This window comes from Muscardinus avellanarius (genome assembly GCF_963383645.1).
Source record: "Muscardinus avellanarius genome assembly, chromosome: 7".
Lineage (NCBI taxonomy): Eukaryota > Metazoa > Chordata > Mammalia > Rodentia > Gliridae > Muscardinus > Muscardinus avellanarius.
This window is the reverse complement of record NC_137793.1, coordinates 84,233,748-84,261,119: the sequence shown is the minus strand read 5'-3', so window position 1 is coordinate 84,261,119 and position 27,372 is coordinate 84,233,748. Positions and strand designations below refer to the sequence as shown.

The 27,372-nt window shown below is 50.5% G+C and overlaps 1 protein-coding gene across 1 annotated transcript; it reads right to left on the bottom strand.

Annotated features, from left to right (window-relative positions):
• Positions 1 to 325: 325 nt before the first annotated feature.
• On the bottom strand, positions 326 to 23,441 carry SLC26A9 (solute carrier family 26 member 9; the record flags this gene model as incomplete). The annotated part of the gene is made up of 20 exons (XM_080698362.1): positions 326 to 373; positions 2,583 to 2,654; positions 4,574 to 4,719; positions 5,916 to 5,970; positions 6,942 to 7,223; positions 7,592 to 7,702; positions 9,050 to 9,142; positions 9,692 to 9,761; positions 10,541 to 10,647; positions 14,286 to 14,381; positions 14,952 to 15,029; positions 15,226 to 15,339; positions 15,940 to 16,087; positions 16,828 to 16,910; positions 17,226 to 17,378; positions 17,930 to 18,094; positions 19,548 to 19,723; positions 20,339 to 20,449; positions 20,574 to 20,713; positions 23,317 to 23,441. 20 exons carry the CDS (start codon positions 23,439 to 23,441, stop codon positions 326 to 328), a joined length of 2,373 nt encoding a protein of 790 aa, XP_080554488.1.
• Positions 23,442 to 27,372: the final 3,931 nt, after the last annotated feature.

The following is a 27,372-nucleotide window of genomic DNA, read 5'->3' as shown; positions in this document are numbered from 1 at the left end:
ACAACCAGGGCATGGTGAGTGTGCAGGAGGCAGGCTCACTGCTGGCCAGGACCCGGGGTCCGCAGAAGGGTGAAGAGGGGTATTCACCAGACTCTTGCCCTGCGGGAACGGGCTCTTCCTGTTACTGAGATGGCTTCTTTTAGAGATGCAGGGAGGGAAGGCAGGGAAGGGGAGAAGAAAAGAGACTAGGCAAAGGGGAGAGAAAGGCCAGAGTCCCAGCAGACACAGTCTCTTCTCCCTTTACTCCCTGTGATCTCGGGCTTATCTTTGATGGAAGGTCCAGGTGCCAGGCATTCTGGAAGCAGCGTGGGGACCAGCTGGGCCCTCACAGAGCCGTCAGGGTCTCAGCTTGAAACATGCTCCCGAACATTTCCTGAGGGGCCGCAGGAAGGAGGCAGGAGAGGAAGAGAAAACGTTAGACATGTTGGGGTGTCAGAGTGACTGTAATCAAGTGGTGGCCGGAAAAAGACAGTGTGTGTGTGTGTGTGTGTGTGTGTGTGTGTGTGTGTGTGTAGGGGAGAGGAAGGAAGGTGTCAGATTGAGCCCTGGGGCATTCTACCTCTGAGCTACACCTTCCAGTCCTATTTTATTTTATTTATTTATTTTATTATTTATTTAGTACTAGGGATGGAACCCAGAGGCATTCTCTGAGCTATATCCTCAGCCTGATTTTTATTTTTTTATTTGGAAACAGGGTCTCACTAGGTTGCTGAGAGCCTCACTTAAGTTCCTGAGGCTGATTTTGAACCTGTAATCCTCCCGTTTCAGCCTCCCAACTACTGGGATTACAAGCATCTGCCACCATACCCGGCTCCTGTTTTTATTTTGAAACAGAATCTCCCTGGGTTGACGAGAGTCTCACTACTGGCTGAGGCTGCCCTCAAGCCTGTGATCCTCAGGTACTGGGATTATAGGTGTATGCTACCATGCCCAGCTAGGGTGCTAGAATTTAACTGTGAATTGTGAACTGCCTCTGATGTGCTGTGTGACCTTCTACATGGTCCCTTCTAGTTTGTTTGTGTTTTTTAAGCTTCACTTTATCCAATAGGCAAAATGAGGGCTGAAACTAGAGGGGGCCATGCAGAAGGTCACACTATTTATAAAGTTTGGAAATAGTAAAGCTGTATGGTTCTTTCTCGCTTTGATAAGCCGCTTCAGTCCTAGGCAGGGTTTCTAGAATGTGCTGGAGATTCCAAAGGGGAACAACAATCAGTCTGCCAAATCTCTGTGGCTCCAGCTCTGTGTTCTAACATCCCCATTGCATCACCACACTGAGAGATGCACTCAGAGGGACATGGAACTCAGACCCCAAAGTGGGAAGAGACACAAACAGATGCTATTTTTTTTCTTTTTAAAGTACTGGGGATTGAACCCAGGCACATTCTATATCCGAGCTACACCCACAGCCCTATTTTTTATTTTTTATTTTGAAACAGGGTCTTGCTAAGTTGCAGAGAGCCTAAGTAGCTGAGGCTGGTCTTGAACCTGAGATCTTTCTGTCTCAGCCTCCCAAATACTGGGATTATAAGCATGTGCTACCATGCCTGGCTGAAATTCTATTTTTTAATAAATGCAAAGCCAGATTTTTCTAAACCTAGTCTTTTTTTTTTTTTTTGATTCAAGGCATTGGAGTAGTACTTATTTTCATGGGCTCTGTAGGGACCCTAACCCCTCATAGAGGCCTATCTTGTAGTTCTTAAGGCCTGCCCACATGCAATGATAATAATAATTATTTTTTTTTTTTTGTGGTACTGGGGATTGAACCCAGGGGCATTCTACGTCTAATCTATATCCCCAGCCCTATTTTATTCTTTATTTTGAAACAGGGTCTCACTAAGTTGCAGAGGGCTTAAGTAGCTGAGGCTGGCCACAAACCTGCGATCCTCCTGTGTCAGCCTCTCAAGTATTGGGATTACAAGTGTGCACCACCATGCCTGGCTTATTTTTTTTTTGAAACAGGGTCTTGCTATGTTGATGAGAATTTTACTACTTGCTGAGGCTGTCCTTGAACCTGGGATCCTCCTGTCTTACCTCCCAAGCACTGGGATTATAGGTGTGTACCACTATACCTGGCTCTGATAATTCATTTGTAACTAGAATTCATTCGATTCTGCCAGAATGGAGCTAAGAGCAGGGGGCTTTGTTATGCTTGCTGCTGGATGCTCGCCCTGCAACTATGTCAGGAAAGTGGAAGGCGCCCCATAAATACCTATTGAATTAATGAATGATCAAATGCTCCTCCTGCCAGTCTCATGGAGGACAAGTATCACCCACGTTTCCCTTATGTTACAGGTGATAAAAGCCCCAGGGGTGTCAGGTGTCTTGCTTGAGATCACAGGGTTGATGCCCTGGGGAGTTAAGTATGAATATCACTTTTCTAGAACATGGTCCAGCAACTTTCCCTTCCCCCAGGATGCCTTTCAGGGACTGAAAAGAATTAAGATCAGCTGTTAAAAGACAGGTGAGGATGAAAATTTGTTGCCTTCAAGGTGAGAGCTCTGGAGTTACCTGGAGGGGGGAGCCCTGCAAACACCTTGAACTGGAGATCTCTCCCCCCACTCACCTTTTGTGCCTTTACTTACCTGCTCTAAGTCCCAGTAGGTGGGGTTCTCCTCTTCTGAATCGCACAAGGAGAGTTCAGTGTCCCCTGGAGCCTGGAGGGAGGGAGCAGCGCACAGTGGGCTCAGTGACTCAACAAGGGAGTTGTCGTGGGGCGGCAGGAAGGACGCAGGGCAGGCTGGGGGGGCACCGTGATTTCTGGCAGCTCTTGATCTTGTCCTTAATTTGCCTGCCTTACCTGCCTCAGAGGATTCAAAACTATCTTCCCCCTTATACCAGGAAGGTGTGTATGGATGCCTTCGACATGGGGGCCCGCCATCCTTCGTGGGCCCTTAGAGGCAGGGAAGGTTCCCCAGCTACAGGGATGATGGGCCAGTGCCCTGACCTTGGGGGATTTCTTTCTTCCGTTAAAAGGTAGGATTATCGGACTAGCTTTGTCTGCTTTCTCCCTGACATTTGACAAGGAGTGTGTATAATTTATATATGTGAAAATATTCTAGAGTTAGTAAATACATATTATCTATAATATAATAATTTATAAATGTATAAATAATAAATATGTATAAGCTGTGAAAGGTGGACATTATTGGTGCCATGACAAATAATGAAGCCGCACCTCTAGTCTCCCTGCTTGCTCTGAGGTTTCTGAAGCAGGAAAGCCCGCTGTTCCCCAGAGCTCCCCTCTCAGTGTGGAGGGCAGCGTGAGGCCCTGTGTTTTCCTGGGCAGCCTTTCAGCACTTGGAACAGATGGCTTCACCTTCATCCATCTCTGAAGGCAAAGAGCAAATCGTTGCTCTGGTGCCAGAAAAGTCTTTCTTATGACCCATGGCGGGCAGGGGAAGGTTTTATGGGGATGGTGGCACAGTCTTGGAAGGTCAAGGGCAGGGGCTGGGCTGGGCTGGGAAGGAGCCTGGGGGGTGAGAGGCGGCCATGGAGACTGGGGCAGGGACCCCAGTGGAATGGGCTTTTTCTGGCTCCTCAGCTTTCTAGGGTCCTTGACAATGTTATTTGTACGTCATTTGCATACTACTTACTGAGCTAGTAAATTAAATGTCAAGACGCTGAGACAAAGCTTGGCCTCAGCCTCTTTATCTATCACCAGCCTGAAATCTCCAAGCTCTGTTAAATTGGAACAGGCAGGCTCTCCCTCTCCCTCCCCAGAGGCCCTTTCAGGAAGCAGGTGAGCACTGCCAAATGCGGGCACAGTGTGCTATGCTTTGGGTGTTTGTGAAGTGAGAAAACTGATATTAACAAAGGATCTTTTTTTTTTTTTTTACAATATACAAAGAGCTTTACAGTGACATAAAATATAGAATTATTGTTTAATCTTAAATCAAAACCAAAAGAAAAGCCCTGTAAAGCAGGCAATGGTAGCTGGTGGTGCCAATTCTACAAGCAAGGACACCAAGATTCAGAAAAGTTAAAATGGCTGGGTGTGGTGGCACACGCTTGTAATCCCAGCATTTGGGAGTCCGAGACTGGAGGATCGCGGTTAGAGGACAGCCTCAGCTACGAGGACAGCTTCAGCTACTTAGTGAGGCCCTTTGCAACTCAGTGAGAACCAGTTTAAAAATAAAGAATAAAAAATAGAGCTGGGGTATAGCTCGGAGGTAGAATGCCCCTGGGTTCCATCCCCAGTACTGACAAAAAAGAAAAAGAAAAAAAAAAAAAAAGAAAAGAAAAGTTTAAATGGCAGAATTCATGTTGGGACTCAGAGCTTCTCCTTTCCTTCTTTCCTTTTTTGTTCCTTTTTTCCTTCCCTTTTTGTGGTACTGGAGATTGAACTTGGGCATTCTACCTCTGAGCTACACTCCCAACCCTTTTTAAATTATTTGTTTTGAAATAGGGTCTCACTAGGTTGCTGAGACTGTCCTCGAACCTGCGCTCCTCTGTCTCAGCCTCCCCAGTACTGGGATGGCAACTGTGTGCCGCCAGGCCTGCATCCGTTCCAGCGCTCCTTGGTCCTGCCACCTCAGTGCCCTGGAGCCCTGGATTCCAGGCATAGGGACCTCACCGTTTGGAAGCTGTGTCCTGGGGCCACTTCTCTGGCATTTGCTTGGGCAAAGAGGACTGCGTCATGTATGCTGGGGAAGATATGGTTACGGTCTAGACATCCATCTTCAAAGACTCCTCCGTGGCTGATGTCATTGTACACCTGGGCTGGAAGGAGGCAAGATCACCTTCAGGAAGGTAACAGCCACTGGGGGTTGGCGCTGGGGGAGGACGGTGAGGCCAGTGCCGGGGTGGTTGGGGGGACAGCTGGGTTTGTGCTCCGGGTGGTGGGGTGGGGGCAGCATGGCGCTGGCACTGCAACATCAGCTCTGGACAGCAGAGGGCAACATGAGCTTGAGGACACTGAGCTTTCAACCCAGGGCAGAAGGAACCAGTTGGGTACTTTTTGGTGATTTGAGAGGGAAAGGCTAATGTGTCCATGAAGAAGCTGCTGCCAATTCAATGCCTTAGGCCCGTTCTTCTTTGTGTTTACCTAGAACTTTCCTGCAATTTTCAGTGTGTGGTACATCTCCCCTGAGTTGAGTCTTCGCAGAGCAGACCTGGGACATGCAGCCTTGTTGCTGGATAGCTGTGTGTGTGTGTGTGTGTGTGTGTGTGTGTGTGTGTGTGTGTGTGCGTGCGCGCGCGCGCACACTATAGCATGCCCTTTCTCATCGTTCATGTCTGTGCATACAGTATTTTCTCATTCCTTCCCTGGTGTATGTGCATCCGTGACCGTTCATTGCACTGTAGCCATGTCCTTGGGTCTGTGCAATGCACCTTGGAGACTGCATGCTCTGAAGGCTGTGTATCTGTGGTTAAGGTGTGTGTGTGCTCCATGCTTCTACAGATTCATGGACGTTCTGCTCTGGAGAGGACCCCAAGTTTGTCACGGGTGGAAATGGATCTCAACGCAGATAAAGTGACTCTGCTCAGGATACATAGCAAATTAGAATCCTGGCTCTCTGTTCTCAACTTCACCCCCCCCCATTTTTTTTTTTTTTTTGCAGTGCTAGGGATTGAACCCAGAAGCATTCTGCTTCAAGCTACACCTCAACAATATTTTTATTTTGAGACAGGGTCGCACTAAGTTGCAGAGGGCTTCACTAAGTAGCTGAGGCTGGCATCGAACCTTCAATCCTTCTGTCTCAGCCTCCCAAGTGCTGGGCTTACAAGTAAGTGTGTGCCAACATGCCCAGCTCCCTCATTTGGTTACTGATGCAATCTGACCAGTTTCTTTTGACTTGTATCTGCAGCTCCTATGAGCAAGCAGTAGTTTTGGGGAAATATGGGTGCTCTTATTCAATACCCACCATCCCGTTCCCATCCCCCCTGGCCAGCCTTTCAGTGTCCCCATTTCTTACCATGGATGTTCACCAAGAAGACCTTGACTCCGATCTTGCCATAGGTGGAGCTCAGCTGTAGGCGTTGAGAGGGGGTTGGGTGGGGGGTGGGGAGGAGCAAAAGGAAAGGAATGTTCTGAGTGGGTCTCAAAAGTGACTCACAAAATGTACTTCAGAGGGGAAGCCAAACAAATAAGCAACCCGGGGAGCCCTGGCAGCCAAAGATAAAAATAGCAGCAGAGCACACCACTTCACTCTGGAGTGTTGGCTGAAGGCTTCTCTGGAAAGTGGGGCGGAAATGGGGCTTTGCCAGTGTGGCGGGCTCTTAAAGTCACTGCGGCCCTTATGGGGCCGGATCTTTTCTTCCAGCAGCTTAGATTCCCAGCTCTATCTCGTTTCCAACTTTGTGGCTTCAGGCAGAAATTGCTGAGGAGGAGGGAGGCTCAGAGAGCCGAGGGCTGTAGTGGCCAAGGTCTGGACTCAGATCCAGGCTAGGGAAGCAGGCGGAGGCCCAAGGTTGGGCAGAGGCCTTCTCTGCCCCTGGCTGGTGGTCACAGGAGCTTATAAGCTCTCTGTAGCCCTCTGTCTCCCTGAGTAGCCTCCATCTGAGCCACCCTGAAGTTTGCTGACTCCCTGCCATAGGAGGAGGGCACTGCAAAATCATCAGACGGGTACATTCTTTTAGGGGTCCCCAGATTGCCTGTCTGGTAACCCTGCTACTTCTCTCTCCCAGATTAGCTAGTGAGTGCAGAAAGGACCAGAGATTAGGAACTAGGGCTGAGCTGGACTCTGCTCAGGGTCCCCTGGGTGGGTTCCTGGTGGCCTTTGCTAGGATGGGGTGGCACAGGGGGCCTGAAGCCCTGGTGGCCCTCTAGTGATTTGTTGTCACGAGCCTGATAAGCAGAGGGCATCCTGACTGGCTCATCTGGGGAAAGGAGAGATGCTAGGGGTCTTGAGCCTCCCTCAGCTTGTTGAAATGGGGGCTCCAAGGAAAGGGCATGTTGGGGAGCAGGTGTGTGTCCACACAACCCCTCCCTGAAGCCTCACCTTGGCCAGGGCTTTGATGCCCATCAGGTCCACGAAGCTGACTCCGCTCATGTCGAGGATGAGGGTATGGAAGGGGACGAAGGGCGGGACGCTGGCCAGAGTGTCACTAGGCTCACTGGGGGGCTGGGCAGAGGCTGGGGGCTCACGTGGGACCGCTGAGGAGGTGTTGGGGCTGAAGGCAATGTAGGATATGCTGGCACCATTCGCGGGCGTCTGGTTGTTGTTGGGGTCTGTGGGGGGGGCTGTCTCGAAGTCCTGCTGGAGTTCCTGCAGGGAGACGGTCTAGGGGTGCGGGTGGAGGCAGAGTCAGGGGTGAGGAGGGCACAGGTGCAGTTGAGAAGCTCAGTATGGCGCTATAAATCCAGGCCCGGGAAACCCCACTGGAAAGGCCTCTCCTACAGCCCCTTCCTGAGGCAGGGCCGGGAAGTCTGGTCTCCCATAAACTGTACAGAGACAAAGCACCCTTCTAGACAGGCCCTGAGGCCTTGTCCCACTCAGCCCAGAGAGGAAGCCCCTCTGGGGACAGCCCAGAGCCCAAGAAGATTGCTCAGTGGCCACCGGGCAGTGTTCATGACTTCCTGTCTTTGCCTCTTGGGCCACTGGAGGCCGAGGTCTAGGGGCAGGTTCAGAATAAGCATGGGGCTGCTCACCTTGGTTTTCATGAAAAGAGACTTCCTCTTCTGTGCGGGTGTCATTCTCTTCTCCTGCTTCCTGACATGTTTTTGCTTGGCCAGCAATACTTTCTGAGGGTCCATACCTGTCTGTAGGGAGAGAGCCAAGGCAATCCTATTTTTTAAAATTTATTTATTTTTTGTGGTACTGGGTGGGGGGGTGGAACCCAGGGGCTTTCCACCTCCAGGCTACACTCCCAGACCTCTTTTATACTTTTATACTTTATTTGGAAACAGGTCTCACTAAGTTGCAGAGCCTCACTAGCTGAGGCTGCCTTCAAACCTGTGTCATCCTCCTGTCTCATCCTCCCAAGCGCTGGGATTACAAGCGCGCACCACCATGCCTGGCTGGCAATCCTATTTTTGGTGTGTTGTACTGGGGATTGGACCCAGGGTCTTGCATGTGCTAGGCAAGCACTCTGCTACTGAGCTACATCTTCATCCCCTTTTATTTTTTTTGATACAGGGTATGGCCGGCCTTCCTTCCTTCCTTCCTTCCTTCTTTCCTTTTTTTTTTTTTTTTGGTACTGGGGATTGAACCCAGGGGCCTTTTTCCACTGAGCTATATCTCCAGCCCTTTTTAAAATTTTTTACTTTGAAACAGGGTCTGACTAAATTTCTGGTCCCTCCTGTCTCAGCTTCCCAAGTACTGGGATGACAGGGTGTGCCACAATGCCTGGCTCACAGCCCCTTTCATTCCCTCCTCCTCCTCCTCCTTTTTGGTATTGGGATTTAACCCAGGGGCATTCTCCCACTGAGCTGAGCTATACCCCTATCCCTATTTTTTTTTTTTTTTGCGGGTTTGGGGATACCCAGGGGCATTTGACCTCTGAGCTACACCCCCTACCCTATTTTTTATTCTTTATTTTGAAACAGGGTCTCACTAAGTTGCAGAGGGCCTCACTAAGTAGCTGAGACTGTCCGTGAACTGTGATCCTCCTGTCTCAGCTTCTCGAATGCTGGGATTACAAGTGTGCACCACCACGCCCGGCTTCCTATTTTGTTTTTATTTTGAAGTAGGGTTGCACTAGGTTGATGAGAGTCTCATTACTTGCTGAGGCTATCCTTGAACCTGCCATCTTCTTGTCTCAGTCTCCCAAGTACTGGGATTATAGGCATGCACCACCGTGTCCATCTTTTGCTACTGTTGTTGTTCTGGGATTGAACCCAGGGGCATCCTACCTTTGAGCTAAACCCTCATCCGAGCTACGCCCCCAGCCTTTTTTATTTTTTATTTTGAAACATGGTCTCATTGAATTGCTGAGGCTTTTGCTAAATTGCTGAGGCTGTTCTCAAACCTGCAATACTTCTGTCTCAGCCTCCCAAGTACTGGGATTACAGATGCGCCCCACTGTGACCGGCTTCCCAGCCCCTTTCTACTTGCATCTTCTGGCTGTTCGCTCTTCGACCCTCTGATTACCTAGGAGGGAGACTTACCTTGGCAACCACCTTTTGCCTGAAGATCTCTGAGTTGGCAAAGTAGAGAGGGGAGCAGTAAGTGACGATCTTAATCCCCTCAATTTCCTGGACCTGTGATGGGAAGACTGAGCTCAGATCACAGAAATGTCGTGTGTGTGTGTGTGTGTGTGTGTGTGTGTGTGTGTGTGTGTACTAGAAGTTGAACTCAGGGGCATTGTACCTCTGAGATATACTCCAGCCCTATTTTATTTTATTTATTTTTATCTTTTTTTTTTTGCGGTACTGGGGTGGAACCCAGGGGCATTCTACTTCCGAGCTACACCCCCAGCCCTATTTTTTATTCTTTATTTTTTTTGAAACAGAGTCTCACTGAGTTGCGAAGGGCCTCACTAAGTAGCCAAGTCTGTTTGCGGACCCCGATCCTCCTATCTTAACCTCCCAAATGCTGGGATTACAAGTGCACCCCATCATGCCCGGCTTCTATTTTATTTTTGAAACAGGGTCTTGCTAAGTTTCTGACAGCCTCACTAAATTGCTGAGGCTGACTTTGAACCTGGGATCCTCCATCTCAGCCTCCAAATTACTGGGATTATAGGCACTTAAACACTTCTTGGATGGAGAAAAGGCAAAAGAGAGAAATCATAAGCTTAGATTTCCTACCCTATTGTAGGTCTTGGGATTCACATAAATGTCGGTGTCCATGACCTGGGCCAGAGCGTAGCCGTTTCGACTAAATGAAGAAAGAAAAGAAAGATGGAAGAGAATGCTAATAGCTTGTGGGCCTGAAAGATGCTGGGGTGGGGTCTGGGCAGAGCAGGGCAGGCCAGGATCCTGTCCTCTTTTCCTGGCTTGTTCATGTTCATCATTCTGCACTGGAGACACGTGCCTGGTGGCCTGTGGTTAGACTGTTACTGGGGGATTGACAGGCAGACCTTTGATGTAGGTCCCAGACTGGGGTTCAGGGAACAGGAAGGGTGGGGTACACAAGATGACAAGCTGTTGTGTCCCCAGAGCCATCACTCTCTGGTGCGGAGTTCTCAAGCAGAGAAGTCAGTTTCTCCAACATTCAAGGCTTTCCCTGACAAGGGTCAGACCCACTCTGGGCCCTGGGCCTGTATGGCTTGATCCTCTTATAGGAAGGCATGATGGATCCTGTCCTCTGCCCTGGTGCTCTCCTGAGTGGGGTCCCCTTTGGTCTTGGGGTGTGGTGGTGCTTCTGGAAGGGTGTTGGGTTTCACCCACTTGCTCTGCACCTACTCTCTCTGTATCCCCAGCCCTCTGAGACTGTACTGGCTTCTTCCAGGGCTTTGGGATGTGGGAAGTCAAACAGCCCAGCCTGTGTGCATGGTCTCGGCTGGCTCAGGCTCTCCTCAGGCCGGGCAGCACCGCTGGTGCCAGGCCCAGGAGGTGGCAGGCTCAAGTGGGCCAGGCCAGCCCTGGAGGTGGGAGCCCTCAGCAGGCCGCCCAGCAACCTCTGCTACGCCCGGGAGGCAGGAGGCTGTTACTTACAACTGGGTCTGGAAGACCACAACCAGGGCGGAGAAGGCGACACCCACTGCCACACCATAGGGCAGGCTCAGGAAGAAGGAGGAGAGGAAGCTCACCACCCAGACGCACTGTGAGGAGAGAGATGTCAAAGCAGGCCCGGGGAGAAAAGCTGCCTCTTTCAGGCAGGAAGCCTTCCTGGATTAGTCAAGTACTTGGCTGCCAGTGCAATCACAGACCCATCCTTCTTTTCCTATTGCATTTTTGCAATGAATTATGTATTGGTTTTATTTATTTATTTATTTATTTATTTGCATTAGGGATTGAACCCAGAGGCATTCTACCTCCAAGTTACACTCCTTAGCCTGATTTTATTTATTACTTTGTAAACAAGATTTCACTAGGTTGCTGTAAATCTCCCTATATTGCCAAGGCTGGCTTTGAACCTGTGACCCTCCTGTCTCAGCCTCCCAAGGACTGGGATTACAAGCATGTGCCACCACACTCAGCTGTTTGTTTGTTTGCTTACTTATTCATTTATGGTATTGGGAATTGAACCCAGGGGAGTTCTAACTTTGAGCTACACCCCCAGCCCTATTTTATTTAAGGATTGCCTGCCTGCCTGCCTGCCTGCCTTCTTGTCTTCCTTCCTTTCTTCCTTCCTTTCTTTCTTCCGGTTACTGGGGATTGTACCCAGGAACATTTTATTCTACCTCTAAGTCACACCCCTAGCCCTATTTTATTATTATTATTATTATTATTATTATTATTATTATTATTATTATATTGAAAGAGTCTCACTAAGTTTTGGAGGGCCTCACTAAGTTACTGAGGCTGGCTTTGAACCCGTGACCCTTCTATCTCAACTTCACAAGTACTGGGATTACAAGTATGCACCACTATGTCTGGTTTGCAATAGGCCTTTGCTAAATTGCTGAGGGTCTTGGTAAATTGCTGAGGCTGGCCTCCAACCCACCATCCTCTACCTCAGCCCTTCAAGTTCTGGGATTGCAGGTGTGTGCCACCATGCCCAGCAGTGCTTTGGTTATACTTACCTATTTCCCTTAGTTTGAGTGTGGCTGCCGACATTACCCTTTTCCCATAGTGCTGAGGATTGACCCTAAGGAGGCATGCATGTAATACAAACACTGTAGCACTCAGCTATATCTTCAGCCCCTTGCCTATTTTTAAAATAGAAACTCCCAGCCAGGCATGGTGGCACCTGTCTGTAATCCCTGTATTTGAGAGGCTGAGAGAGAGAGGTTTGAGGGTTCAAGGACAGTCTTAGAAATACAGTGAGATGCTTAGCAATATAGCAAGACCTTGTTTCAAAACAAAAAGAAAAGTTCTGGGGATGTAGCTCAAAGGTAGAATGCTTCTGGCTTCCATTCCAGGAAAAATGAAATGAAATAAAATGTAGCAAACCCAGCAGACACAGGGAGACAGCATGGGCAGAATGACAAGAGCACACATCTTGGATTGAACATATCTGGATTAAAAGTTGTTTGTTTGAGCTGGGCGTGGTGGCTCACGCTTGTAATCCCAGCACTTGGGAGGCTGAGACAGGAGGATCGCACAGGTTCGAAGTCAGCCTCAGCTACTTAGTGAGGCTCTCAGCAACTTAGTGAGACCCTGTTTCCAAATAAAGTATAAAATAGGGCTGACGGTATAGCCTGGAGGTAGAAAGCCTCTGGGTTCCATCCCCCCAATACCACAAAAAATAAATTAAAAAAAAAGTTGTTTGTATGTTTGTTTTCGGTACTGAGGATGGAATCCAAGGACATTCTACCTCCGAGCTACACCCCTTATTTTTTATTCTTTATTTTGAAACAGGGTCTCACTAAGTTGCAGAGGGCTTCACCAAGTAGCTGAGGCTGGCCACAAACCCAGATCCTCCAGGCTCAGCCTCCCAAGTACTGGGATTACAAGTGTGCGCCACCACGCCCAACTAAAAGTTTGGTTTTCTTATTAGCTGTTTGAGCTGAAGTTTCCTAATCTATAAAGGGTAATAGTAATATTTACTTCATGGAAGGACTAAAGAGTTAAAGATTGCAAAAGTTCTTCTGATGGGCACTTAATGGGTGATCAATAAATGTGAGCTCCCTTTCTAACTGTAAGCTGCAAATGCCTTGACAGGTACCAGGCTCCTGAAATGATAGCCTGGGGCCGGGTCCTGGTGTGTGGGTTGCCCTCTCTGGGCCCTTTGGTACCCTCAAATTCCTCTAGGAGAAATCAGTCTGTCTGGATTGATTCTTGTAGAGAACTGTGTGAAGACCACGTGGAAATACAAAGCACTGTGTGAATACACAGAAAGCTGGGCATGGTGGCACACTCTTGTAATTCCTGTACTTGGGAGGCTGAAACAGGAGGATGGCAGGTTTGAGGCCAGTCTCAGCAACTTAGGAGACCCTGTTTTAAAATAAAAAAGTAAAAATAAGGCTGGGGGTGTATCTCAGAGATAGACTACTTCTGGGTTTAATCCCCAGTAACACACACACACACACACACACACACACACACACACACACACACACAAGAATACACGGGGCCAGTGCCCTAGAGATCATTGGGATATGGTAAAAGCAGGTCTTTGGGCTGGGAATTAGGGTATCATTTTTCTTCCTATTCCCATAACTTGCTCACTGGGACCCTGTTTACTAAGGAACTGTTTACTAAGGAACCTGACGAAATGCTCACTGGTCTGGCTCTGAGGATTTCCTTCCCAGCACTGTGTGGGTAAACCTTCCTCTTCCAGGAGACAGGAGAGCCCAGAGGTCTGGAGTCACAAACTGAGGTTTCCACCCTTACTTCCTCTGTGGCCTGTGATGATTTACTTAACCATTCTGAGCCTCAGTCTCATAATTTTTAAAGGAGGTCAGTAAAACCTCTCTCGGGGTTATGGTGGGGTCTGAATGGAGATAATGTCATCATTAATACAGGATGGCCTCATGGCTATTGCCCAGTGGAAGATGCAGTTGGAATATGTGACTAATCATGGAGATAAGTCATGATTCCAGATTGTTTATGGTTTCATGGTGCTTTCTCACTGTCATCTCATTTAATCCTCAGAACCCGTGCATGACGCAGCCATGACTCTGACTCCCATTTACAGATGAGGAACTACAACTCCGGAGAGGTCTAGTAACTTTCTCAAGACTCTGGTCCTCTGGCTCTATATTCTAGGCCTTTTAACAAAATTATTTTATCTTGCTGTTTTTTGGAACTAAAAATATCATAAAAATAACAATAATATCTTAGTTTTATTGAGCACAGATGCAATTCAGATGATGTGCAGTTAACATATCATTTCTTCCTCAAGAAACATTAGGAGTTATAGAGTAAAAATAGCCGTTTCACAGATGAGGAAGATGAGACTTGGAGAGATTATTTCTATTTGTCAGAGAGCCAGTGAATGGCTGAGTTAGGTTTTTTTTTTTTTTTGTACTGGGGATTAGACTTAGAGTCATTTTACCTCTGAGCTAGATCCCCAGCCTACTTTGAAACGGGGTCTCATTAATTACTGTGGGTGTCACTAAGTTGTTGAGATTGGCCTCAAATCTGTGATATCTCAGCTTCCCAAGTACTGGGATTATAGGTGTGTGTGAGTTAGAATTTGAGTATAGGATGTCTCCAAAGTATGGACTCTCAGCGGCTCAGCTATGCTAATTAGAGAGCAGCAGGACCAGAGGGCTTATGGTTAGGCTAGGCCCGTGGGGTTAGAGGAGCGGTTGTGACCTGAATGGGTGCCCAGACACTGCCCAATACCTACACAGTCCAGCTTGCTCTTCCTCCACAAGTAGTAAGGGTCTGTGAGTTGCTTGAGGGAGTTCTTGAGGTTGACAGCTATCAGGGCTCCCAGCACAGCCTGGAGAAGCAGAACATTGCTCCTTGTCACTTAGGGCACCTCTCTTTCTACCTTTTCTAAATACTTGACCCTGGAGACCGTCAGGACAGAGCTGGAGTTCCAGAACTTTCCCCCAGCAGAGCCCCAAATCTCTGTACTCGATCTTGAAAGTACAGCTGCTACAGAATGGAATTTATCTTGCCCCTCTCTTCTCTTTGTCCTTTCTCTTTCTTTTTGCCCCTAAACTGCCCATGCCTAAGCCTTCCTAGCCTTGCTATATGAGTGCCTGGCACTTGGAAGGATCTGTACAGCTTGCCTGGGCAGCAGACTCTGAGGCCAAGGGGCTGGAGTTTGAGACCAGCCCTGCACTGCAGGCCGTCTTGACAGATCATGTTAACTCTCTCAACCTCATCTCCCTTTCCTGTGAAATGGGGAGAATGAGGTAGATCTGTGCTGTCTAACCCACAAGTTGTGATTGAGCCTAAGCCTGACAATAACGGCACTTTGTAATCTGCGAAGTGCTATCCAACTCCTAGGGATCGCTCTTACCCGACCCTCTCGCCGTCCTCTGGTCTCCAGCTAGGCTCTTACCTTGGGGAGAGGGTACAGATAGGACCCCAGGACCAGCATGGTAATCATCACCACCAGAGACACGCAAAGGCTTGCCACCTATTCAGAGAAAGAGTGGGGAGGAGTGGGCAGGGGTGGAAGCCTTGCTCTTGATTGACTTCCCATGGGTGCCTTTGATGGAGATGAGACTAAGTTGGGAAAAGGAAGGCTGGGCAGAGCCAGCCTGGCCTGCGGGGCCTGGGCTTCTCTGGGACAGTTGATCTATTACCACCCCAGTGCCATGCCCAGGGCTCACCTGGGATTTTCCTCCAGCTCCATCCACAGCCAGAGTGACAGAGAGAGCACAGCAAATGACATGGATTTTAAAGAAAGAGCCAAAGAAGTTGCTGCAGCCCAGGGCGATCATTTCCTGTGGGAACAGAATGTAGTCAGCTGTGCAAATGGGATCTTGGGCCTGGGCCTGGAGAGTGACGGCTGCTACAAGGTCACACACCACCAGTCAAGAGGAGGTCAGCCTCTTGGGGTCTCTTGCTGCCTCACTTCAGCTCAGAGAGCCAGACCTATTTTTTTTTTTTTTGTGTGTGTGTGTGTGTGTGGGTCTAGGGATGGAACTCAGGGGCATTTGACCGTCTAGCTACACCCCCAGCCCTATTTTTACTTTTTTTAAATTTTGAAGCAGGGTCTCACTGAGTTGCGGAGGGCCTAAGTAGCTGAGGCTGGCCTCGAACCGCAATCCTACAGTTTCAGCCTCCCCAAATCTGGGATTACAAACGTGCGCCACCATGCTCAGCTTTTTTTTTTTTTTTTTTAAATATATTTTATTTGGAAACAGGGTCTCACTAAGTTACTGAGAGCCTCACTAAGTAGCTGAGGCTGGCTTTGAACCTGCGCAATCCTCCTGTCTCCGCCTCCCAAGCGTGGGGATTACAACCGTGTGCCACCACGCCCGGCCCAAGATATCTTTTGCAGGCCTCTGTTGGCTCATCCCGTCCAGGGTGGTCGAAGCTACCTGGTTAGAATCCACATCATAGCCGTGCTTGTTGGCCAGGGTCCGGCCCATAGCCAAGTTGATGACATAGCCCACGATGGCCAAGGAGAAGGCTGTGCCTATCATGTCCTTCCACTGTGAAACCACAGGCAACACCGGAGTGGGGAACCTGCCAAGGAGCCAGAAAGGAAGCAGTGTCCAGGGGGGTGAGGAGAGAGAGTTCGTTGTCAGTTCTCAGGGCAAGCCTGGCCTCCACTGTGTGCGGGCATCTTTGCATAACTTATCCCAAGCACTCTTACCCACTGCTACCCTGGAGGGCAGGAACCATTGCTCCTGTTTCACAAAGGAGGAAGCAGAGGCTTAGGGGACCTAACTTGTCCAGGTCACAGGCTGGTAGTAGGGCCTTGTTCATGTTCAGATTCTGGGCTCTACACTCACTAGTGTACAGACTCACAGAGCCCCCGTGCTATGAGGCCGTCCCTCCCATGCCTTCTTAACTCTGCAGGACGAGGTTTGCCCCATCTGCAGGATGAGCACCGTGCTTGCCACAGCGTGGGTGCTTGATGAATTTGGTTGATCCTAATAGCTTCCTTTCTGCATGGATAAGAAAAGCTAATGCATTAGAGCAAAGGGTCAGCAAGGGCTGGCCAGAGAGGCTCTGTTTAATGGCACCGAATGCGTGAGATTTACAAGGGAGTGTAGTGGTTATGATGCAGTTTTCAGAAAGCAGCCAGCATTGGCTTTTGGGCGGCTCTTTTTGGTTATAAGGAATAGTAATAATTCGCAGGTGGTCAGTGTCATACAGTGTCTAGTTCATGAGCATAGAGATCGTCTCATCTCTGTCTAATCCCGGGCCTTGGTGGGGAGGGGAAAAGGGCAGGGCAAGTGTTCTGGGCCACCAGGACTCACCCTTGTTGGATCTCTCCCACGATCTGCATGTGGTACTTTATGGGCATCTTATAGCTCCCAGAGATAGCTGTTGCCACCACCACCTGCAAACCCCCAAGTGGAGAATGGGGATTGGCTGTAACTTGGGTCCCCTTTTTATTGGGGGCCCCCAATCCCACTCCTGTCTCCTTTGAGCAAGGGTGAGGGAGAGGGAGAACTTAAGAGGCGGGAAGAGAGGACGTGCCGTGTACAGGAGCACCGAGGGAATTCACACGTGACCTCCTGTCCCACCTGCTGCCGGTGGAGGGGCTGGGTAAGGAGTGGGTAGGGGTTCCCCTGGGCCTGGCCGGAGCTGGCTTCCTGGTCTCACAGCCCCTCTATCCTGGGGCTCTCCAGCTGGCCCCAGACAAGGTCCTTACCACGATCATCTCTGTCGGGATGGGGAAGCGGATCTTGTGCATGTAGCGAACGTTGAGCTCCTTCACCAGCACCAGGAAGGCAGCGCTGATGAGAGCGAAGATGAGCGAGGCGATGTTGGTGTGGGGGAGGTTTTTGCAAATGTCAATGAAGGTCTGGGGGAGAGAGCATCATGCTCACAGGCCCCCCACCCTTTCTTCCCACACTACCCCATTCCCGGGTGCCCAAACCAGGGAAGAGATGCCACCAATGTCCACAGAGGTGCAGGAAGGCAGAAGGCCAACCCCGGCCTTCTGTCTCGCTTTACACCACCCTCTTCCACAGGGCTAACTGGGATCTCGTTTAGGATAGAAATACTTTCTATTTCTCTATGAGTTTCAACTTAAGGAGGGATAAAGGAAAGACTTCCCAGGCAGAGAGGGAACTGTTAGCGTCTGCATCTCCAGGGAATGGGAACTGAAGTGTCTGCATCTCCTTTTCTGTGGGGACGAACCATAGACGGCCTCAGGGAGCCCTCAAGGACATGTGTTCAACAGCCCCTCCCATGCCGGGAGTCCCCTCCGCAGTATCCTCTCTGAAGGGTGCCTCAGCCAGCTCTTGCTTGAGAACATCTCAGAATAAGCAGCCCGTAACTTCCTAAAAAGTAACCTCTGCTCTGCGTCTGCTCAAGGCCTTCCTCATTAGCAGGGCGCACCCCCAGACTCACAAAGACGATGGACCCTGGGCCTGCGTAGGAGGGGACGGTCAGTCCGAAAATGTACTTGAGCACCGAGATCAGGATCTGCAGGCCGGCAGCCGTCATGAAGCCCCGGATGAAGGACTCCGAGAGGTAGATGGCCACAAAGCCGAACTGCATGAAGCCCAGGCCCATCTGAGAGGAAGAAAGGGGTGGTGGGGAAGACCAAGATAAGCCAGTTGCTTCTGCAACCTGCCCAGTGCAAACCCAGGCCTGGAGCCCCAGGCAGCGCCAGGAGAGCCGTGGCTCTAGGGAAATGAGCCCTCTGCAACTTTGTTCTGTCCTTCTCTGTGCTCTGTGTGTCTCCACCAGGCTTTTGTGTCTTGTAAGGCATGAACCGGTGCCACTTCAATTTCTTTATCTGGAAAATAAACTTGATCCTCACCCAGAGCTTCCTCTCTCAGTAGATGATACCATCACACACCTGGTTGCCCAACTGAAAATTTGAGAGTCATCCTCCTTCACCTCCCACATCCAATCTGTCACCAGACTCTGTTAATGCTCATGGCAAAATGTTCCTTAGGTCCACCCCAATCTCCCTCTTCATGGCTACCACACTGGTCTAGGCCCTTGTTTCTCCTACCTGGGTCTCTGCCATTTCCCCAGCAGGTCCCTGACTTGATTCAAATCCACCTCCCAGCCAGCTGTCTTCTCTGCCACCCCAGTGAGCCTAATCAACTGCAATTGCACTAAAAAGCTACTGCTTGGGGAACAGACCCGACTTCATTATCTGGCCTCTTCCTACCTTTCTGGTCTATTCTCTGGCCCTCTACCCCCTCAGCTACATCAAACCCCTCGCTGATCCCTAGTCAGACTACCTCTCAGACCTCCGTGCTTTGGTTTGCGATTCTCTCTCCAGGGACCATCCTTCTGCACCTGTTCATTCTGTTGACTTCTGTTCAACCTTTCAGACTGAGGTCAAATGTCATCTCCTTGAGGTCTTCTTTGGCCCTTTCTTCTGAGTCTCTGCAGTGATTTCTACCTAGCTCCATCCCTGCTGCTTATCTCACTGCACACAAATTTATCTGTTGACATGGCTACTTCCTCTGCCTGGCTGGGAACAACTTGTGAACTGAGCCTCTTTCTTACTTATCTTTACATCCGTAGGGCTTAGCCCAGTTCCTGGCACAGCAAAACAATCAAAAAAACATTAAGTGAATGAATGAGTGAATGAATGAATGAGTGAATGAAGGGTGCTCACTGAGGCTGCTGTGCTTCCCTTCCTAAACCTTAGAGGAATCCTTTGCTTTTCTTGGTAGAAGGTGTTTATGTTGTGCACCTGTTGCTGTGACTTGGGACAGAGGAGGCTGGAGGGGCATGAGGGATGCTGGCAGAGATTTGGGTTTTTCTAAGTGGCAGTGGAGAAAGGCTGCGAGCCTCTTGGGCAGATTTTAAGCTCAGAACAGTTTTAACAGGTGCCATTGTTGATCTTAGTTATGGTCGTGTTAGACATAGGTGAGAAGATGCTCTGAAAATTTTCAGGTCGTTTTTGATTGTGGGATGGGGAAGAAGGAGGAGGTAGAGCCCTAAATTATATTTAACATCACACTGGGGCTTTAGGGCAGGAGCTGGGGGCCGTGGTCTTCACCTGGATGACGGCAGTCAGGCAGGCAAGTGTGGCGGACACATGCAGCCTCTCTGCCTCCATGGCTGCCGTGTTCACGTAGCTCTCATTGCTGGTTTTGTTGAAGACTTGGAATTTCGACTCTGGGGCCAGCTGCAGACAGATGTTACCCACCAGGATGCTGATAACGGCAAAGGTACCTGTAGTGTCCCACCCAGCCAGCAAAAATCAGAGGTTTGAAACACATCATGGAAACCAATAAGGGGCTCAGGAATGTGTCCCGGCCCCCACACCTCCACCATGTCTCTCTATACACAAGCACGACTCACATCTAGCCACCACCTTTGCTTTCCAACCTGCGTTCACCTTGCCTGTGTGGGGTACACGAGGACACCGATGTGGAAGCACCAGAGAACCCGAGCCCCAACCATCCCTTGTGGACAAGGCCTATTTCTCCATCTCACTTAGCACCAGAGAATTCTAAATGTCCTTGCAGTAGCCTGCTGGGGCCAGCTTGAGCATTGGACAGTGATTTCTCACATCTGTTTAGCATGTTTAGCTAATGGTGTATCTTGTTCTGCCAAGGCCTCCTCTCTGTCTAGGAGGGACCTAGCACAGGTCACGCTGACCGAGCTCACAAGGGCTCAGTGACTTCTCCAAGGTCACCGAGGACCTGGGACGGACACAGTTACCTTCCCTTCAGTACCAGCCAACATCAACTCTAGGAGAATGCAGCGGAACCTGAAGCCCCTTCTCCATACCACTAGTTCTTAAGGTCCAGGTCATCCTGCCTGCCAGAAGGAGAAAGGCCTTACCTGGCACCATCTGGTGCACACCCCCCAGGAAGAAGTAGGTCAGGAGGGGGAAGAAGGAGGAGTAGAGGCCGTTAACTGCAGGGAGGTTGGCCAGCAGAGCAAATGCCATGCCTGTGGGGAGACCAAGAGATTGCAGGCTCAGGAGCACAGTTGGCTCATGGGGTCACAGCAGGGTGGGGTGCAGGTGGAGAGAAGAATGAGAACAGCAGCTTGGCCTGGTGAGGGGCCCCCTCACCTTGTGGCACCTGGATGCAGCCTCCACTGAGTCCACCCAGCAGGTCGGGGACGATGTATTCTTTGATCTTGTATTTGGGGAGCCAGGAGAGCACAGGCAGCAGCCCAAACACCACGGTTTTGATCTTGGCCGAGGAGCATCTGCAGGGGAAAAGGGTAAGTTGGAGAGAGATGATACTACCTCATTCATTCATTCATTCATTCATTCATTCATTCATAGGCCACTAGGCTCTCAGATAGGAAACTGCCTAGCCACACTGGAGAGCTTGTCACACTCTGGGCATCAGCTAGAGGTGTTTTCATGGCCTGCGGCTCACCTGGGAAGTCTACGGGCTTAGCTTCAAGGTGTGGACTTTATGGAGGCTCAGCTTTCTGGGGGATCAGGTCCACCCCTGGCTCGGCCTTTTTCCAGGAAAGGTTTCTCTGAGCTTGTGTCTGATGGAGCACAGGCCTGCGTGCCCTTGTCTGGGCTCCTGCAGCTCTGAGTGCATCCTGGGATGTGATTAATTGCTTTTCACCTGTCTCTAGGTAGCAAATCCCACCATGGCAAGAAGTCTGCCTTTCTTGTTCTTCCTTGTGCACCTCGAGTATTACAGAGGTGTCCTTGGTAATAAAAGAATGAATGAATAAGGGAATAGATGGCTAGTATTAAAAATCAGTGTGGCAGGAGCTGCCTGCTTCCTTTTCCCCCTGAGTTTCCCCCAAAAGGAAGGCTCTGTTTTCCCTGAGGGGTGCACATCTGCTGACCCGCTGACCTATACATGTGATGGCTCCATTACTGGAGCTCTTCCCTGGTTAATGTGCTGGCAGAGGAGAGAAGAATGGAAGAGCCATTCATTGGCCAACATGCAGCAGAGAGAGCTGATCCCTTCTCTGTTTGTCGAAGGCCTTGAGGTCTTTTCATAGTAGCTCAGGAGCGGCAGGAGAAGGCGCTTACAAACTCAAGGGTGACAGCCAATGGATTGATGACTGAAGAGGGTGGGTGGCATTTGCTTTTCTTTCCCAGATGAGGGAACTCAAATACTCAAGGCCCATCTGGTGACTCACTGGCCTTCTCTGATTAGACTTCCTTTCCTGCCCGGCACCAATTCCTGCTCTTTGCTGTTACTCAACAATAGTTTCCCTGACACTGGGTCCCCTGGATGTCACCCAAGACTGAAACCAACACAGGCAATGCTTTGTGTCCCAGAAAGTCCAGGTAGATTTACTGTCCCAACTCTGTGGAATGGCACTGCCATCGGCCTCTGACTGCCCAGGCTTCTCTGGGGTTTGCAGGTGCCTCTCCCAACCCTAGGATGTTGCAAAGGGATTCGATGTGACAAAGCACTTCGTGCATCTCTAAAGCCCTGTCCTAGGAGAGGACCAGCCCTTCTGCAGCTCTCTAGGAGGTTCATTTGTGGCAGAGAGAACTGGACAGCTGGCTGGAGAAACAATAACCATCCATTCAAGGGCTAGGACACACTGGGCCTTACTTGCAACTCCACCATATGTTGAGAAAATCTGAAATCTGAAGGAAAAGCCGGACACAGATGCCAAGCATCTATGTAGAGGTCCCAGAAGCCAAGAGGGAAGTGGAGAGAGAGATTAGCTTTCTAGACATTCATTCATTCATTCAACAAATATTTATCGGAGTACCTTCCGTGTGCCAGGAGATCTCTAAGGCTCTCATGCCAGCATCACGTGCATTGTTAGTTCTCTGGGTCCCTAATTTTCATCATCCTTATATTTTAGGACAACAGCAGATCCACTCGTCCTCCCAGCACAGAAGGAAGCCAAACTTGAGCTTTTTGGGCACTAAAGCTGGTTCCTGTCTGAGGAGCAAAGCTGTGTGGAGGGTGCTCTGACACTGGGCACCCATAGCCTGACTGCAACAAGGCAGAGATAGAGCCTCCCCAAGAGAAGCAGGGTTGGGCTGTGGCTTTTAGTAAAAACTCAAGTGGGTGATTCCCCCGGCCTGAACCAGTTCCACCTGCATCTCCACTTCAGTCCCTGCCCGTGACCTCAATCCAGGTAACTGAATCAGCTGTTTCCCCAGGGGAGTTAGCCCACAGCCAGGCCCGAGCGAAGTCTGCCAGAAGTCTAGGAAGGGGGAGGGGAGCCATGGCCCCAAGCTCCTGGGGTATGGACACACATTGCTGCCTACAGCCCCTTCCTTTGAGGCCAGGTACCCACCACCACAGTCCAGGCTTCTGAGAGCGGAAGGAACCTGGAAACCAGTAGTAGGACCTTACTTTGGTGGGTCCCCTTCAGGAGAAACGGGGAATCTAGGGCTACCTTTAGGAATTCTGTGGATCAGGTGGAAGAAGGAATATCCAGGAAGTCACGAGAAGAAAGGGCATGGAACAGTGGTGGCTTCAGATGTTTTGGGGGCCCAGGGAATAGGCTCTCTCATGCTTCCTGCCCCTCCTTGCAGTAGCATGTTCATCTAAAGCTCCCTGGAAGACCCAACAGGGACTTGAGTGGACCGAGACTATGACGAGACCCCATGCAGGGGGTCAGCAATGCCCTATAGCTCTTCGGAAACTATATGGCTCTTGCACTTCTCCCCCCTCCTCTTTGAGGGGGGTGGTGGTCTCAGGACATATGGGCTTGTAGGCTCCAAAATTTAGCATTCAGAGCCTTCCCTCTCCAGGGCTTCTCTACACCCTGTCTTATGGATCCTTGTCTAGAAGCCATGCCCTGGAGCAGGGAAGATTTGGGTGAGAAGCAGAGGAAAGAGGAGTCTGGGCTCTGGGCCACTTTACCTGAAGGCATTGCGAAGTTTCTCTCCCACTGGGTATGTCCGTTCCTTCTTCTCAAACTCATCATCGAAGAGGGCAAGAGAGTACGTGGCTCTGTCTACCACGTAGCGGGGCCTGGGCTGGCTCATGTCTGGGGCATTTACAAGCTTTGGGAGAAGCAGAGTAGGAGAGGCTGAGGGGGCATCCCTCCCCAGTGCCAGCCTGGGCCTTCTCTCTCAGGCCCTCGCTGCAGCAGAGTTTTATTCTAGTTTTTCCCGCCCACTCCCATCCAGTAGGTGCCTCCCTTCCCGCTGTCAAGTCTTTCCGCCACACTCACTGCTTTTGGAAGCCTTCCTTCTCGGGCTCTGATGATGCACACACTCACCCCGGCTGTTTTGCTTGGCTTGGCCCAGCACGTGGCTGGCACTCCACACCTGTGACGTCACCGTCACCCCCGCCGAGCAAAGCGCAGGTGGGAGTACAAGGGCAGAAGTCCTAGCTGGTCTCAGCAGATTGATCCTGTGCCCCCACAAACCACTCTGGTGCCCCCACAAACCAATCTCCCTCCCCAGGCCTCAGTTTCCCTGGAAGAAAGACCATACCATTCAGCCAGCCAGCTTGGAACAGAGAAAACAGCCTGCCTGCAGGCAGAGGGATGGCCGAGGTGACCTCAGGTGGACCCTTCTTGGATAAAACACCTAGGACTTCACCAACAGGTTTTCCCAGGAGCAACAATGGTGTGCTTGGGGAAATCGGGGTGGCCCTACTGCCGGCTGTCTCTCCCACAGCTTCCTGTGCCTAACCTTTCCCCCACCCTATGCACTGCCGTCTCTCCCTGTTCTTTGCGCAACCTCGCTGACGTTCCAGGAGCTGAGCTGGGCAGAGCTAGGCACTAGGGCCCTTGAGGCCCCAAGGAGTTCCCTGTGGGAACCTTTGCCCCTCCCTCTTCCAGCTCCTGGTTTCTTCTCCTGTCCCCTGTTCCCCAGAGCTGGGCAAAGCTGAAGGAGGGCTTCAGAGGAAGGAGGGAGAGGCCAGCTTAGAGGAAGGCTTATATTTGGAAAATGGGGAAGGTGGGGTGGCCATGATTGGTTTGGCAAAAGACTTGAGATGGAGTTGGACATGTACAACCCCATGGTGGAGGGATGACAGTAGGGATGCCCCTCAACTTTCTAGGGGAGGGCCATAGGGAGTGGGAAAGTAACCAGAGGGAAGGATGCTTTTTGTGGAAGAGGATGCTGGGAAGAAATAGAAAGATTCTAGTCCTGGCCTAAGTGGAGAGGCAGAATAGGTAACATCGCCTCCGAGAACTTCAGGTTCCTCTGAGCAAGCCTGGCGTAGCCTCCGTATTACACAGGGTTGCTGATAAAGATCAAATCGGTTAATGGCCAAGAAGGGGTTAAGTAAAATGTAAAGAATGATGCAAATGTGAGTTCCTGTGGCTAATGAGGTTGTTCTTAATGAGCTGAAGAAGGCTGGAGCATCCCATTCATCTGGGCTTGGGATTGAGGTTCATAGGGAACTCCAGGCAAGGGCTGGATTCCTTGCAAAGTCTCATGATGATACTCAACAGAAGGCTGGATATGGGGATGAACACAGGGCCCCTGTCCAGCCTCTTGTCTAGCACTTGGTGAGAACTCAACAAATGTTTGCTGAGCATATCAATAAATGGTTTGGAGGAGACACGGACAGAAATGAGTGAGGGCCGTGGCATGTGAGATGTTTCAGGGGGAGAAATGCAGAGTGGCTTTGGGAATGCAGCACAAGGTTTAGAGCCAGAATGACTTTGGTTCAAAGATCCAGCCTCTTTACCTATAAATGGGGATAATAACAGTCCCAGGCAGTTGCTACGTGGATTTAATGAGATCATGTGTGAAGTGCTTGGCTTTTCCTAGGCACTCAGAAAGTGGTAACGACAGTGATGCCTATTATTAAGGAGGGAGGGTGCTTCCTTCTTCTTAGGAGAGATTCTTCACAGACTTCCAGCTCCTCGCCCTCCATGAGGCAGGGTAGACCTGCCCTCCGTGGGGTTTGCCAGCATCTGGCTCTCCAGGTGGTTTGCTTGGTGGGCTCTTTTGGGAGCAGTGAGGGGGAATCCAGAGGAATCCAGAGATCCAGATCTGGTCTGAGACAGAGACTTGTGGTTTGGGGAGTGTGTCCCATGCCACTAAACAGAACATTTGCCTAGAAATAGCCCCATATTTCAAGGCAGGCTGAATTAGAAAAGGAGAGCCTTTTGAAAGAGGAGGTGATGGGAGATCTCGTTTCCATGCCAACCAGCAGGCGGTGGCTGCTGAAGCACCTGCCCAGACTTCTTCTAAAGCTAGTAATACATTGTAGGTGGGGCGCTATTACCATGGATCCTACTGAACCCTCCTCTCCCAGCTTCCCCCTAGTTTCCCCATTTCCCCAGTGGTGCTTTTTTCCCCATCACCCAGTCCCTCCCCTGCCACCGACCCTGTCCTTTTCCTCCCCCCCAGTCTCCACATTCAGTTGTCCATCAGCCTATTGCTATTTCCTTCCCTTTCCTGCTATCTCCTTCTCTCTTTTCTTTCCTTCTCTCCTGTCTTTTGCCTCTGCACCTCTGCTCTGCACCGCTCAGCTCCTGGCTCAAGCTTGGCCTCACACCTGGATGGCTGTCGTAGCCTTCTAACCGAGGTCTTGGCCTCCAGCCCCAGCTCCTCCAATCCAGCCTGCACCCCCTGCTAAAAAACAAAAACAAAAACAAAAACCTTCATCTTCCTCATTTCCAGAAGCTCCTTATTCTGGCTCTTTTTTTTTTTTTCATCTTCTGGCCTTGTTTTGGTGGATTGGGTAGACTTGTTGGCTGGGTCCCTCTGCACTATCCAGGTGGGTCTGTTCAGCACCCCTAAACAGGCTTGGGTTTCTGCTTACTCGTTCCTCCTTATTCCAGGTGTCCTGACTCATTTATGCCTTTCTAGACCTGCCTGTCCTTGAGACTGGCTTAAGTTCCTCCTCCTCCTCTCTCCTCCTTCTCCTCCTCCTCCTTCTCATCTGACCACCCTAGCCCCAAGGCATCTCTCTTCTCAGATCTCCTCTGTGGGCACCTCTCCAGTTGCTGTTGACCTTGGTCATACTGGCTGTCCTTCCAGGGAAGGGAGAGAGGAAAGGGGTGAGGGTGTGAAGATCTTTCATAGAGCCACAGGTGGGTGGCTCAGAATCAACTTTGCCCCTCTGGGCAGTCTTCCCTACAGCTGTGACAGGTGACAGGAGTCCCCTGTGGCACAGGCCAACAGAGGAAAAAGGCCCCTTCTTTCCTGCATTACCACATCTATCCTTTTTCCATACTCATTCTGTCCCAGAAACAGGGTGTTGCAGGGGGTAAAGGCTCCAGGGCTTTCACAATCTTTCTGTTTGGACATCTCAATATGGAGGATGTAGCAGCCAGCTGGAGTCAGGAGGTTTTGTCTAGAATAGAACTCGAAGACACATTGGCCCAATCTTCTCACTGTGTGTATGAAACCAAGTCTTGGGAGAGACAGGGTAGGTCTGAACCGGGCCTTGACCCCCACTCAAGTGCTCCTGTTGGAGGGCCGAGGCCTCCCAGGATAAGGCCGATCCATGCTTTCTGGGGTTGTTCCCCCATGTGACATCCAGAGGATGAGCCACTCTGGTGACCTTGCTACCTAGGTGAGGCGAGAGGACTTACGGATTCTACTTCGCCTCTCAATGGCTCTGGCGTGGGTTCTGCCTCCCACCCTGGCCTGGGTGGGAGAGGTGAAGGGTGAAGGAGCATGGTGGGAGGCCTCTGCCGCTCAGGGGTCCTCAGGGGGTTCTGGGGGGCCAGGGGGCCCCACAAGGGCACCTCACTATGCTGGGTTAGGGTTGGGAAGGTTGAAAGAGGGAACAAGAAAGGGAGAGAGGTGCGGGGAACATGACAATTTGATCCCTAGTTAAACACACAGCCCTGCCCAGTGATGTCAGCATCCTGAAAAAGAGTCAAGTGCTCAGCTACCATAGGCGTGTATCAACCGGCCCTGCCCCGCGGGGCAGCACCAGCCCCTCCTGGCCTCCCATCCCCGCGGGTCAGGGGTAAATAGCAGGTGCCATGTGACAGTGTTG